Here is a 13,970-nt window from a genome sequence, read left to right on the forward strand (position 1 = left end):
AGGTATTCAAGCGGCGTCCCCGTTTAAACGAGCGCTCAATACAGCTGTCTTCAAAGTATTTTTCACACCACAACTAATGGCTGAGTGATGGATTTTAATTTTTCTCTTCTTTTTGCGAGTTGCACAGAGCTGGCTGGCACAATGAACCAAACATGCTAGATCTTTGCTAGACTTGCAATCACTCCAAAATAGCAGCACAAAAAACACGTCTCCTCCTTGTAGTGGGTCGTAGAACAGAAGTTTTCTCCTGCGAACTTCCAGAAAAATTTCCAGAACCTCACTGCCTAAGCAATGAGGCACATGCGTAACAAAGCTACAAAGCAATCTCACTTAAAGCCGATTCACAAGACGGATGCAACCACTGGAGTCTGCGAGCGGACGAACACCATGTGACCAGACGTCACTGGCTCCTCCTCGTCCGTGGACGGCGCAGCCTTCGCAAGCTAAAAACTGGTGCACATGCTTTCCCTGTCAAAATATGGGGGTTGTGTACTATTTTTCTAATTGAATTACATTTAAGTGGGGCAACAATGGTATTTTCATTTCTTTTTTAACGTAGTGGGGGCGCTTTTGTAGCGTCAACAATAGGGTGCACAGATGCTCTAGCCTCCTTGGCCATCGAGGCACCCTAGTCAACAATGCGGAGCAGTTGGCTTGGAATGCCAGCGCCTGCCATTTTCCTCTGCAGTGGTAAAACCGCAAGGAGCAGTGTGGCTTCAGCGGAGCCAGTGAAGTCGGGTGACATGATGCTCCATCCGCAGATGGTTCGTCCGTCATGTGAATCGGCCTTTACTGGGCACATGCATAGCTTCAGCACACATCAAATGAAATGAAGAGAAGGAAATATGCACAGCCAATGTAATCACAAATGTCGTCTGCTGTAGTACTCTGGGTATATGCTCCTAGGGAGCTTATACAGGTACACTAACACCCGCCTGACGAGCAGCGCCCTATATTGACAGCAGCGGGCAGGCATCACGGAAGGAGCCGCCATCTCGCATTGTGGGAGCCACACGTTCATCACACTAGCCAAATTCTATGCACTGTAGTTTTCTTTTTCTGTGTCATGACTTCAGAATTTTTGAAACCGAAAGTGCAGCCTGAGCCATACTGAAAACAGCTACCTCGGCTACAGTGAGTCAGAATACTGTCACGTTCTAACGCACAGGGACACGACGGCAGCAGAGACTTCGGTTTAACAGGGCAACGGCACAGGGCAACGCAACAGCAGCAAAACCAGCATGCGTGCGAGTCACAGCAGCAGCATTGTCTTCGTCGAAGCGATCGCTCATGTTTGAGTCACCTAACACCAGCTGGCTGCGCTTTCTCTCCCACTCTTCTTCCAGAACCTGTTCACAGCCCCCATTCTGGCACTGTTTACACCCCCCCTCACTAACTCCTCGACGACACATTTACAGGGATCCGTCCTGGTATTATACATGTCACCCACAGATAACCTTGCCTCTTCTGTGCCTTTGTGTATTCTGTCCCTATCCTGCTCACCTTCTAGCCCTTATCCGTCCCAATGCGTTCATCACCACGTAGAGCACGCCTTCGTTTTCAAAGACAGGGTCTGCCATTTTTTTTTTTTCCACGTCGGCCACTTGCCTCCTCATCCTACCATTTTTCGCTCTTTCTAGCTCCAGTTGCCTTTCTATGGCAACCAAACGTGACACCAGTGAGGCATTCTCTGCAACTGCTCTTCCTAGGCATTCACACAGCACGCATCATCTGCACATGAACTGGTTATCCACCTCTTCTACCAATTCGCACCGCCTTTCATCAAAAATCACCCACACCTAGCATTCAGTGCACTTCACTTCTTTCTTTTTAACCTTGGTAGTCCATAAAAATTTTAGACCAGAATTTAGCAATTACGAATTTAAAATAATTTAAACACGAATTTTCACAGCAATGCCTAGCGACCAGTTCCAGTAACCTAGCCGATAGAGCACCCAACTAAATCCTTAGTTTACAGGCAACTGTAACAAAATAAAATAATCAACTCATCCATACAGTGCTGTCCCGTCACTCCACTGTCACCAGCACACCTGGTCTCTGTCAGCACATGCTTTTCCTAGAGCCCCCAAAACTGTGTCTGCTGGGCGTGATGCTAGTGTCACGGTGCATTTTTTTTTTTTTAGCAAAACAGACTGGCAATCTCAATACTGTGGAGAAGGGCGCAACCCTGCGCCACAGTTCTCCAGGAGGCACTGCTCCTGGCCACATTCGACAAATTGTCTTCTCGGCATGCCATGGCTCCTTGGCCGTTCATTATTCGACACGTGGAATCCGTTCTCACTGCCATGAGAGCAATTGATGGCCAAGGAGATCCACGGGCTCCCTACATTGACGGTGAATATGTCTGCCACTTCAACGTGTTTGGCGCTAACAGAATTCTCCAAGTTCTGTCTCGCCTTCGGCACACCTGGGACGTATTCGAATGATGCGGCAAGTGGAAGCCTTTTCTGAGAAAGCTAGGCCTACCTCTGGCCCTTCTGCCACATGTTCTGCTGTCCGGATATCACTGCGACATATATATATATGCGACAGATTTCTGGCCACCTTCAGCAAACCTGTACCATTCGAACGATACGACAATCGGAAGCCCCTTCTAGGAGAGGGCTGCCTATGGCCCCCGACGTGTTTGGCTGTCCATGCATTGCCTAGTTCCATCTTACCCGTCGTTAACACCTGCGACAAATTTGTGGCCACCTTCACTAACCTTGTAGCATTTAAATGATGCGACAATCGGAAACCCCTTCTGGGAGAGGACTGCCTATGGCCGTTCTACCACTCCGACGTGTTTGGCTGTCCAGACATCGCGTGGCCACCTTCAGCAACCCTGTAGCATTCAAACAGCGATCTTCATCATGTTCTAGAGATGCAACATGTAAGAGCCATAAAGACAGGTGGGATGAAAGAAAGGACACATACAGGCTGCATTACGTCCTTTCAGTCTTGTCCCATCTGTTGTGATTTAGTTATGGAACACCGTCACCAACTTTCTGAAAACTTGCTGTGTCCTTGCAGTTGCAGTTGGTGAAAACACAACTGCAACTAACTGGAATACAAATTGTTCTCATTTTGTTTTGCTCAATTCCACTAGGCTAGGCATGCGCTAATTTTTGCACAATCTGCACACCCACGTACATAAAGAAGTGGGTTCCAGCAGAACCATGGCGCCAACCTATGGTGCACAATGTAACGCATTGTACACAGCGCGAATGGCAGAAGGTAAGAGTCCTGGACGTCACAATCGGCCTCCCAAACAATGCTGCAAGGGGACTTTTATATTTTGCCAACTCGAGACCTTATAGGGAAAGTTTACTGCTGCTGGTGATGAGTATAAACATATTGGTATATTCTGGTAGATCTCACCACACAGCGGCAATATTGAGGAAAGATCTTTCAGTTAAACCAGAAATATATTTTTTAAATTGATCAAGGAAATCAGGTTTTATTGAATGGAGTCGTCATACTGTGTCCTTTCATTTCTACTAAATGATATCTGCTTAGAGTGTCTGAAGCAAACATACACATCTTATGACTGTTCTGCATCATCATACAGACAGTTATTTGTGTTCCTATCAACTTAAAGGACTATAGACACCAAATTTTGGTGGCATTTTTTTTTTCTTAATGATGCGTAAGCCATTCCTGTATATTGATTCGCACGCAGTTTTCGCTTATGACCGCTAAATAATTTATAATTGAATTTTCTTTTCTCACCAGTTTTGGTTTTGATATTCAAAAAATGGCTGTAACATCACAATCATGTCTTGATGTGCGGCATGAAAAAATAGCAATATAATCACTCATTCTTCACTTGTAATGATTCCTGTTTTTGAGGCAGGCTGGCTTCATTATTGTGGTGAATTGAAATGACACAGCAATGATTATATCCCAGTACAGTAATGTCCTAGACATCATTACAAATGATAAAACACGAACCCAAAAATTAGGTGCCCATAGTCCTTTTAAGAAGCCTACTTTTTCTCTTTTAATAAATTACAGCTATATTTATTCTTTAATTCTGCATGATTCGCTTTTAAAATGCGCCCAAAACACAAAATCACGCAACCAATGACGCCACTATAAGTATAGCAATGCTGCTACAGGCAACAACGGTTGCTGGTATCTATGGTACATATTATTGGCTTTGTTCAGCGTAACTATTCATTTGATTCTATTAAAAGCCATCTTAGCAAACTCAATTATAGTTCTAACAAAATCTGTGCACCTTAGTTAATCACGTTCTACAGGTGACCTAGGTGACACAGCAATTTATAGAGCTACATACTTATAATAGCCCTGTCACACGGGCACTTGTAAGGACTTCGGAATTAATAAGGTTCTTTGCTCCGAAGGCGGTTGACGCACTGCTACACACCAAAGCCTCAAAATCTTTTCGAAAAAGAACAACGGCGGGAAAGGCGGTCGTCAGCGGCCTTCAAGCTGCCTAAAGGAACAAGCCAAAATGAACGCCATGCGAGCTGAAAATACAAACATTGACACAAATATAAATCTGAATCTTATATTGAGGCCTATTTCTACTCAAGGGCTCATTTTACATCACAATAAACTTTATTTAAAGTCTGAAATGTTCAGAGAAGACTTCGAATGTTTTCGGCAGCTGCATCGACATATGCTTTGCTTTGCTCCTTGTGGATACTTGTACAGTGTTCTTTCTTTGTTGCCTTTTTATTGAGCATACATTTTTCACTTGGCAGTGTTCGCTCTCTAATTTACTATTTATTTTGTATTGCCACGCATTAGTTGAACTGTTTTATATATTTAACGTGATTTTGCCGGTCGACAGAAAGCATTCATGAGCATTATCCGCATCATCATAGTCATCTGTCTCCTATGCACTTGCCGTGTAGCTGCACCGCTGGTCCTTTTTGGCTTTGCTCCTTTAGAGCAATAATCCTCCTTTGCAGTAAAGACCTTGAAGAAGTGTTGTGTAACCGGGGTATTACTCTACTAACTTGATGTCATGTCCACAACATCAGTGTGTGCAGACACCATATACCATTAAAAAGAGGAGACTACCACATGAAAGCTTTAAATTCTTCTGCTGTATTTCTCGGCTCCCCAGCTGGGTATTTTTTAATTTGGTGATTGAGCTTTCGAATGAAGCAAGGAAAAAATTGTCCGAAAAGTCAGTAGACAGTCCCTTTAACTTGCAATGAGCTTTAGTCTGTAGGAAATGCTATGCCAGTACTGCAATGAATCTCATGCTTGATCCTGCTCTCAACCACAAGAGGAGTGCAGCTTTTTTTCGTGACCTTTTGGCCCAAGTAGGTTGCAAGTGCAACCAAAAATTCAATTTTGTAGCAGCATGTAGCACCTTCTGCTTTTTATTGAAGCTCTTCCACCACTGTAAATTACCTGAGGATGCCTAAATTATGGTTTGCGATACCTTTAGGGTACTAGGCAGTGAATTTGTGTGCAACACAATTAGTTGCAGCTTATAGTAACTAACTAAACTGCATTGCGCTATTATATGCACCTCAGAGAATGCTTCCGCAGCTAAGCTGTTGAATCCTTTGAGCTCAAATTTTGCATAGAAATAGCCTTGTCATAAGTATTTTTTTCTACCAAACTTGTTTGGGGTGTTTGCTTGATTCGATAAAATGTTGAATATCTGCATTGCATGCACCAATGGCACCAGGGATGCCATGTCGTCTTGTTTGCAGCAGTACTGGCAATAGACTTTTGGCAAAGAGAGTAACTTGTTTTGTGGAAAGTTTTAAGAGCATTATTAACTGTTTTATCAATAATAACAACCAAATGTAGTTTGGCTAAAACTGCACTAAATTTGAAGTTTTGTTTGTGGATCACAATTAATATTTGAGCTTGGAATCCAATGAGATGGCGCCACCAGAGTCATTGCTGGGGCAGCGGCTTGTTTTGCCCCGCCATTGACATGTACGACGTGAATACTCGACTTCTGATCAAATCAGGCAAGCAGCCCAAACAAATGTGTAACGAAAGAAATACTGCTGACAAAATGAATTTTCTGTGCAAAATTTGACCTAGAAAATTTCAACCGTTTAACTGGAAGAAACATTTTATGGGATGCTTAAAAATGCGCAATGTGCTATACATGTGACTAATAATGGTAAGAGCAGCTAGCAACTAAATCTGCTCTTAATTACCTTGATCTGGAGCTGGATGTCCACCTGCTTACTCATTTGGGCTGTAGGTGTGGACTCTGCATGACTTGGTTTGGCAGACTGCTCCACTCGCCGCAGCGGAGTGCACACTTTGCGCCTGTAAACACTCTGAGTGTGCACCAGCAGCTGATCCTCGTCTGGAGAGGGGGGCGCCCTACAAGGCTTGGGCGGAGGAACAGCCCTGTAATGTATGTTAAACGTGTGAGGTCACTCAGAACTGCAGACCAGCCAACATGGAGAAAACAAAGCTCAGGAGGGTGCACCCAGCAATAACCTTGAAGCCTAGTCATAAAAAATAAAAAGGAATGAGTATGTCCCTTTCATGGTCAAACTCTGCAACAGTATACAGCAATATCTAATATCGTTGTGTAGGTGCATATGCAGACCGGCAAAAAAATAAAAGCGGCTTCGGTCACCACTGCAAGCGTGTGAGCCACGCAGACGTGCCCATTAATACACACCAGAGCCAAAACATTAGGGACAGTTATCGCGAGCAGTTGGCTTGCAAAGAGTGGCCATGTGACGTCAAGCTCTCTCCTGAGTTTAACTTTCCGCCATGCAAACAAGTTCCAAACTTACCGGTCTTTTCACTAAGCAAGGCATAGTGATAAAAAAAAGAAATGGTCAAGACTGGTAAATAGTAAGAAGCAAACTAAGAAAACAGAAAAGAAGAAAGGTATTATTAGGCAGCTGTAGCCTATACTCTTCATATGTATACATGGCTGGGCTACATATGCAACACATTCCTCTAACAGCACATATGCCTGTCCCAAAGTTTTGATGAACACTGCAATCCATGAATGAATTTTAAGGGCAAGAAGCCGTGTTAGGACATTGTGCTGTGCACAAAGTGGCCACGGGAAAATTGTGACTGTACTTGGAAGAGAGTCATGTGCACTGTGAAAGGCCGCAAAAATTTGAACCGAAGCTCATCCAAGCTCCCTTTCAACTCTCAGTTCCTTTGTCCACTGTGATTCTTCAATAACAATGGTGGCATGGCACCAGCAGCCTAAAAGAAGTCAAGTCATTTCACCGGTCAGTGATGCTGACTGAGAGGTGAATAGATGTGTTTTAGAAGATATCCTATGATATCTAGTCATCTGTAGCAATTCGACACAACTGAACGTCTAGTATGCATATATGAGCAGTGTTTCAGCTTCAGGACTTAAACCACTTGCATTTCTGTGGCGTCTGAGCTGTACCGTTCCCTTTATTCAACTGCTCTTATGGAAACTTGCTGCAATGCGCTGCCACTAGACAAATGGTACACACCCGAATCTACCGCAGCACCCATGCATACAGAACACACAGCATTTCTGACCTAGGTCTGTGCCAACCTCGGGGAAAAGAGGTAGAATGTAGCTCACTGAGAACGGGCAACATTTGGACGTGTATGGCCGCAGAGAAGCAAAACATTTCTTCCAATCAACTGCAACTTTGTAGTTTTTTTCGCTTCAATGAATTCTCAAAAGATGGCATTTTGCAGCTGCCAAAGCATGACAAAAATGGTTTAGGGGCCCTTTAAAGAAGTCCACCATAGCTTACATAAAAAAAAAAAAAAAAAAGATCAATAAAGCAAGTCCTGGCTTCTAATCTATTGTGGTTATAGCCAAATAAAATGTTACCAGCCTATGCGTATAAAAAGCATAAAAATCCCTGTTCTGTTAGTGGCTGTGTTCACAAGAACACAGCCACTAGCAGCCTAGCCTTTCTGGCATTGCAGAATTCCGAAACTTCAAAACCCTTGGCTGCTACTGTGTTGCACCTTAAGCACTCTGTAGTTCGTTAGCAACAGTGCTGTTACCTAGCTGCAGATACCAAACATACTCAATGATTAAAATTCTATTGTTACACAGCAACATTTCAAGACCTTCATGTTTACACTGCAGCACATCATGTTCTGGTGCTACAATACCCAGGCTGCAGTGAAAAAAAAAAAAAAAAAAAAAAAAAAAAAAAAAAAAAAAAAAAAAAAAAAAAAAGAAACTCGGTGAGTCAAACTCAATATAGTATACTTATATGCATGTTACTTACACAGGAATGTCATTCCACTCCATCGGTGGCAGCTCTGGGTAAAGACGATTTTTTCCAGCTTTCTTTTCTGGGGCACCTCCAACATGCTCAGTACTGAAAGAAACAGCTTTAGCTTCTGCTTCATGGCAGCTTCGTGCTTCTTCACACTCTATTTTGTCCTCACTCAACGCTGTTTTTTCCCTGGCAATTTCTTCCTCCAGTGCCTTCATTTGTGCATATTGCTTTTCGTATATATCCATGTGAGCAGGCTCATCGAACCCTTTTCCAATGGTGTCCCCAACTTCTCCCAATGTTTGTTCCCATCTTCCGCCCAAATCAGGCTCGTCCATACCTTCTGCATGACGTTGTGCCAAAGTGAAGGTTGATGGCTGCATTGCTGTGGGGCCTGAAGTTACTGTACCAGAGTCGTCTTCAGAAGCACTGTCATTACCCAGACTTGACTTCCTTTCATTATCTTCTGATGTACCGTAGTGCGGGCTCCCCGCAACATCAACCGCGGGTGTGTTCGTAATTGAGCTTTTGGTAGCGTTGGTGCCTTGCACTGGGCTCTGTCCATGACAAGCCTCAAGATTAAATGCTGACTGCAGCGTTACAGACTTGAAACTGTGGTACTCTGGAGTCAGGTCCTTTTTCTGTGTCATAGCTTCCAGTCTGGCACGTCTCTCAGCAACGCCAAAACGTTGTTCCTCATCCAATGAAGTGACCTCCTCACCACCACTCTGCACAGCTGAGAATTTGGCTTCATTATCAGCAGGCTTCTTCAATGGCTTATTCTGTTTAACGACCTGCGCAAAGTAAAAGTACTTTATAATATAACTAAAATAACTGGGCTCTTCAAGGAAAATTCTGTGGAAACTTATTTAATGCAGTCAGTATAAAATTTCATACAAATCGTCGTATTCAATGGCAGATATTGCGAAATACACTATGTACTACAGTATAACCTCATTCATATACCTTTAAATAATGCTAAAACATTTACTACGAAAAAACTCTATTTAAAATGCGAAATTTTGAAAAATATTTCTTGAACAATGTACAAAGGCATTCACTGACAATTTTACTTCATAAAAAATGCTGATTAGCATTCCTTTGGTACAAAGGCAGTACAGCTCCCTCTCTGGTGCCCACAGAATTAAGTCCGCATTTGCATTGTCCTTAGCAGAGAATAAATTTCGCATGTGGCCCACCAACGGTGATGCCTAAAGAAGCCAAAAGTCTATCCACAGTGACATTGTTTTTCAGACACTTCGCTCAACTGCAACAGTGCAAGTCGGGGAAACTGCCGCAGTGACCAAGTTTCACACTGTTTTTACTCTTTATGTTGCGTTCCAATGACTCGGCACGCTCATATTTAAGCAGACTGTTGTAGTTGTCAGAAGCCCTGAACCCTTGCTCTTTGACACTGAAAAAGCCGCAGCGGCGCGCAGCCGTGAGTAGTAGGCGGCAATGAACCCAGCGGGTGTGCACTGGCTGCACATCGTACATTTCGTGAACACTAGTCGTGCTGTACGCATAGCGAGCAGTCTGTGATGCCACGCGGCCGGCACGTCACTATCTCTTGTGCTGCACGCGCCCCGAGAAGTCCGCGGAGGCATGCGGCCAGCACGTTGCAATCGCTTGTCAAGCTGTGTGCGCCACGATTGGCAAGCTGTGACCACGCAACCGTAAGAAACCTTCTCAGACGTAAACAGATCTGCGCGATTGCCTATCCTGTGCTTCTGCATACTTAATTTCTTTCATTTTGATGATACGAATTTTTTCGCAACTCCGTGAGATTCGTGTCACCGAGATTCTACAGTATATGGAGACTTTTACTGCCCATGGTTTTGAGCAATTAAGTAATCTGCTTGATGCAAAGTACGATCATCAATGAATGCATAGTAGAACCCTACTACAGTAAAGTGAAACTGAAGCCCCAGTTCATCTTCCATAGCCTGTACATTTCCCCCCTTTAAAGATATCCTTGGTAAAAAATAGGTTACAGTAAAGTGCATCTGGGCACGGCGATGGCTTCTCACGAAATGACATCGCCGCATGTGCACTACCTACTGCAAGGAAAATTTTGAAGCGAAAAGCTTCCCTACGAGTGTCGGAGCCGAGCTTCGCGTATGCCGTGACCGAGTGACGTCACAGCCAAGGCCAGCTACGCAGCCCCCTCGCCAAGCTGTGCCGGCGTTGCCTAGCAACGCTTAAGAGGTGTGCGACTCCTCCTCATTAAAGAAAACAAATTAGTCTCCATCCGGGAATCGAACCTCCATCGTTTGGATCCCTAGTCGAGCGCTTTACCGCTTTGCCACGAGGTAATTCCGCTTGTCTACCGTATACTATTTCAACTACGCTCGCGCTGACACGGGAGAGCTTCGCGTACTGACAGGACGTTTCCTACGGCATGTAGGCTACACTCACACTTGCTTGAGCTGTTCAGATAGCACACCTTGCTACTGTTGCATTTACAGTGGATATGTTCATACTAGTATAAAATTGATACTAATATAAAATTCAGTTTTCATAGAATGCTCACGTTTGTCGCTGGCAGAACAGAGATGTGTGCAATTAGCATCAAGCGCGAAATACAGCTAGTGGAGTCACGCAATTCACCCCATCATCGTCTATGTCGCGCTTATATTGGCTAAGTATGTGCCTTGCAACAGCAATATGCGCGCGCGTGAGTGTGTGTGCGTGTGTATACACGTACAAGTACTGCTGTTGCAAGGAGCATACTTAGCCAGACAGTTTCTTCTTTTATTAACATAATTTAGTTTTAAAAAAATTGGGTATATACCCAATTTTTTTAAAACTAAATTATGTTAATCAAATATTTAGGGGAAACCCCCAAGGTGGAGTAAATTTGTAATAAGGGAGTAATTACTCATTGGCATCCACCCAAGCGCAGCCATATGGCTACAAAGGAAAGCTGTACAGCTTCCTCAGAAACTTCGTAGTTAAAAAAAAATTCGCCAAAAATTCAAAACATTGACACAGAGATGCGGCGTCGGCGCTGAAACACGGTGCATTGTATCAACTGCGTTCACTCGTTGTTATAGAAGGCGTTCCTCTCACTTCTGTTCGTATTTTATTGTCCTGAAACTTGCGGGGTTCTACCAAATTGCCACTACCTCAACACTAGCTAAGAAACAGTCGGTGGCACGAGTTCGTTATATCAAAGTCAACTGCCGTGACATGTTCATTACATGGAGTTTTCAAATACATTCACTTCAATGGGGGCAGCATTGGGAATTGAAAAACTTCATAATATCGAGGAATAGGTGAAGGTTCTTTACATAGAGGTTTAAAATGTACCTCACACACCTTTTACACAGTCGACCTACCCTCACCAGTTACCCTTGTCACACTTGCCTTGTCGATGATGGCATGCCTATTATTGGATAAGGCATCCAGCATGCACAAACAACACTGTCAGTTGTGACGACATGATAAGCGGAATGTCCCATATATGGCTGTTGCTGCAAAGCACACACACAATACCACAGTGGCATGTGCATAACTCGCTTAGGCAGCAATACTGAACAAACACTTGCACTTGGTAAGCAAAACAGATATCATCATGCTTCACAAAACGAAGAAAGCTAGCCTTTTACTCACTGGACCTGAGCGTTCAGCAGCTGCCTTAGACAGCCTCATTTGCTGCTCAAACAGCGCTTTACGCTGTGCCACAGTCAACTTCTCCGGAGCTGTGCATGGCTGCTCTTCCTTCTCGGCAACCACTGCAGCTTCAAACAGAGCCCGCCGTTGCTGCAGTGACAGTTCACTAGGATCTCGTCCTTCAGCTCGCTGCCTTTGAGGAATGCTGCCTGCATTGACATCCCAGAAAAGATTCCCAATAAAAAGTAGTTAGTCTCTAGTGCCTATGGTGCTTCGATTTGAACTGAGTGTTTGACTATCGTAAGTGTCGCCAAACACAAGGGATCGTACAGCCTTAGAGATTGCTTCCATCTCCACAAGGGTCCCACATCTTACACATTAAGAGTAATTCTCAAAATCAGAGCATTTGAAATTTAGGTGCCTAACTATCACACAAGGTGTATACCAAGCGATTGTTTTCAGTCGTACAGATATTTATTTTAAATACTGTGACAGATACGTCAGTTTTACAGCAAGGAAGACGTGCATATGGCTCATTCCATGCAAAATGTCCCAGGCCCCAAGACTGACTATTAGCAATTCTTCTAAAAGAAAAAAAAAAAAAAAGGGCGTGTTGGCAATTGTGTAGTTGGTCTTTTGTCGAAGTACCGCATTTTAGCTATTCTAAGCATCCCCCCCCCCCCCCCCCCCTAAATTTGGAAAAATTATTTCCATGCAAATGTCAGCAGCCCCTTTTTTGCGAGGAAGAGCGCGCAGACAAAGCTGCCAACGGACTTCGTACCATGCAGAATGCATGTGGCACACAGTCATCGAGCAGGAGATGTCGGAGTCCCGAGGTGACGCAGTACAATCTCCGATTTCTTGTCCTGGTGTGTTACAACACTACACGACAGCTGCCTGTGCAGAATGGCAAATGCCAGCCGAAAACAACCCCTATAGCTCTACCAGCGCGTTGTCTCATGGACTTGGAATTGGCTGCCATTCAGCTGAGCTCGACAGGTTTCGCAGGTATCATGGGCCTGTACTGCTCTGTTTGGCGTCAGCCGTTAGACAGTAGTAATGGAAGTCGGAAGGAGTTTCAAGAGGGTTGCCACTGCTTGAAGTTCATGCTAACTGTAATCTCGTTCACCGAAGATGTTTGCCAAGAACGTGTGCCAAATGAAATGTTATAAATGTTATTCCTTGCGCCCGTCTCATGAAGATGTCGCCGCAGCAACACGAAAGGAAAAGGGGATGGGGGGAGGGGGGGGGGGGGGGGGGGGGGGAGTTTAGATTTTTTTAATCTAAGCACCCTCCTTACATTTCGCATCATGATCGCGAAAAAATGGAGTGCTTAGAACTGAGTAAATACTGTATTCTCGAAGAAAATTCATGTAGCTTTTGCGTCAACAAAAAAGTTTCTGTTAACGCAAACGCTACAGGAATTTTTCTTGAAGAAGCAAAAGTTGGTCTCAGACAAAAAGTGAGACAACATGCAATGACAGAAATTATTTTAGATATTTCACTTGCATTGTTCTTTCATGTCACTTTATGAATAAAACAATGTAGAAATTTTTTGTATTTCCTTGGGTATAGAAAAATTCAGAGAAATGTTGTAAATTTTTTTTTTTATTTTTACAAGTTGCTGTGGTTAATGTTAAAAATAATTTGAGCTTGCTGAACGAATCAGTTTTTATAACAGTATGTTGGAAACTCCGCAAAAAGTTTTTTTTTTTTTTGCGATATTGGGTCCTGTATTGATAATTAAGGCCTTCGAGATAAAAACACTTAAGATAGCTCATTATGCAGATCAAGGTCTTAGCTTTTAATCTAGAAGATTGCAAAGGAGTCAATTTCGTTTGACAGGAGAAATTATTTTTTTGAAGTCCATAACCAGCCACAGCGGCAGGCACTGCCGAACTGTGACTCCACTGCAGAACACGTTAGTATCACCGTCTAACATCATGGCTCGCATATGCACTCATGCTATTTAAGCAGTAAATGTGCTGCTGTTTAGCTCCACATCAATGCAAATACATGGCAGTCGACGCATTCATCAGTTTACCAAATCTCATTTTGAGGGCTCATGGCACTCAGTCATGTCAGCTCGATACTGGTGTGAGCGTTTTGCAGTGACAGTCAGTGGTCAGCTTTTCTTAATTTTGTCCG

The 13,970-nt window shown here is 43.7% G+C and overlaps 1 protein-coding gene across 2 annotated transcripts in view; it reads right to left on the reverse strand.

Moving 5' to 3' along the window:
- The window catches only part of LOC146201809 (uncharacterized), a 92,517-nt gene that overhangs the window by 48,752 nt on the left and 29,795 nt on the right, over nucleotides 1-13,970 (reverse strand). For both annotated transcript variants that reach the window (XM_084587769.1, XM_084587768.1), the window contains exons 7-9: nucleotides 11,823-12,031; nucleotides 8,217-9,001; nucleotides 6,165-6,363 (exon numbers count right to left, since the gene is read on the reverse strand). In XM_084587769.1, the coding sequence (XP_084443895.1) occupies nucleotides 6,165-6,363; nucleotides 8,217-9,001; nucleotides 11,823-12,031 (1,193 nt within the window). The remainder of the gene's footprint in view (nucleotides 1-6,164; nucleotides 6,364-8,216; nucleotides 9,002-11,822; nucleotides 12,032-13,970) is intronic.

The sequence above is a fragment of the Amblyomma maculatum genome, chromosome 1 (genome assembly GCF_055883805.1).
Source record: "Amblyomma maculatum isolate TAMU_Amacu chromosome 1, ASM5588380v1, whole genome shotgun sequence".
NCBI classification, from domain to species: Eukaryota; Metazoa; Arthropoda; class Arachnida; order Ixodida; family Ixodidae; genus Amblyomma; species Amblyomma maculatum.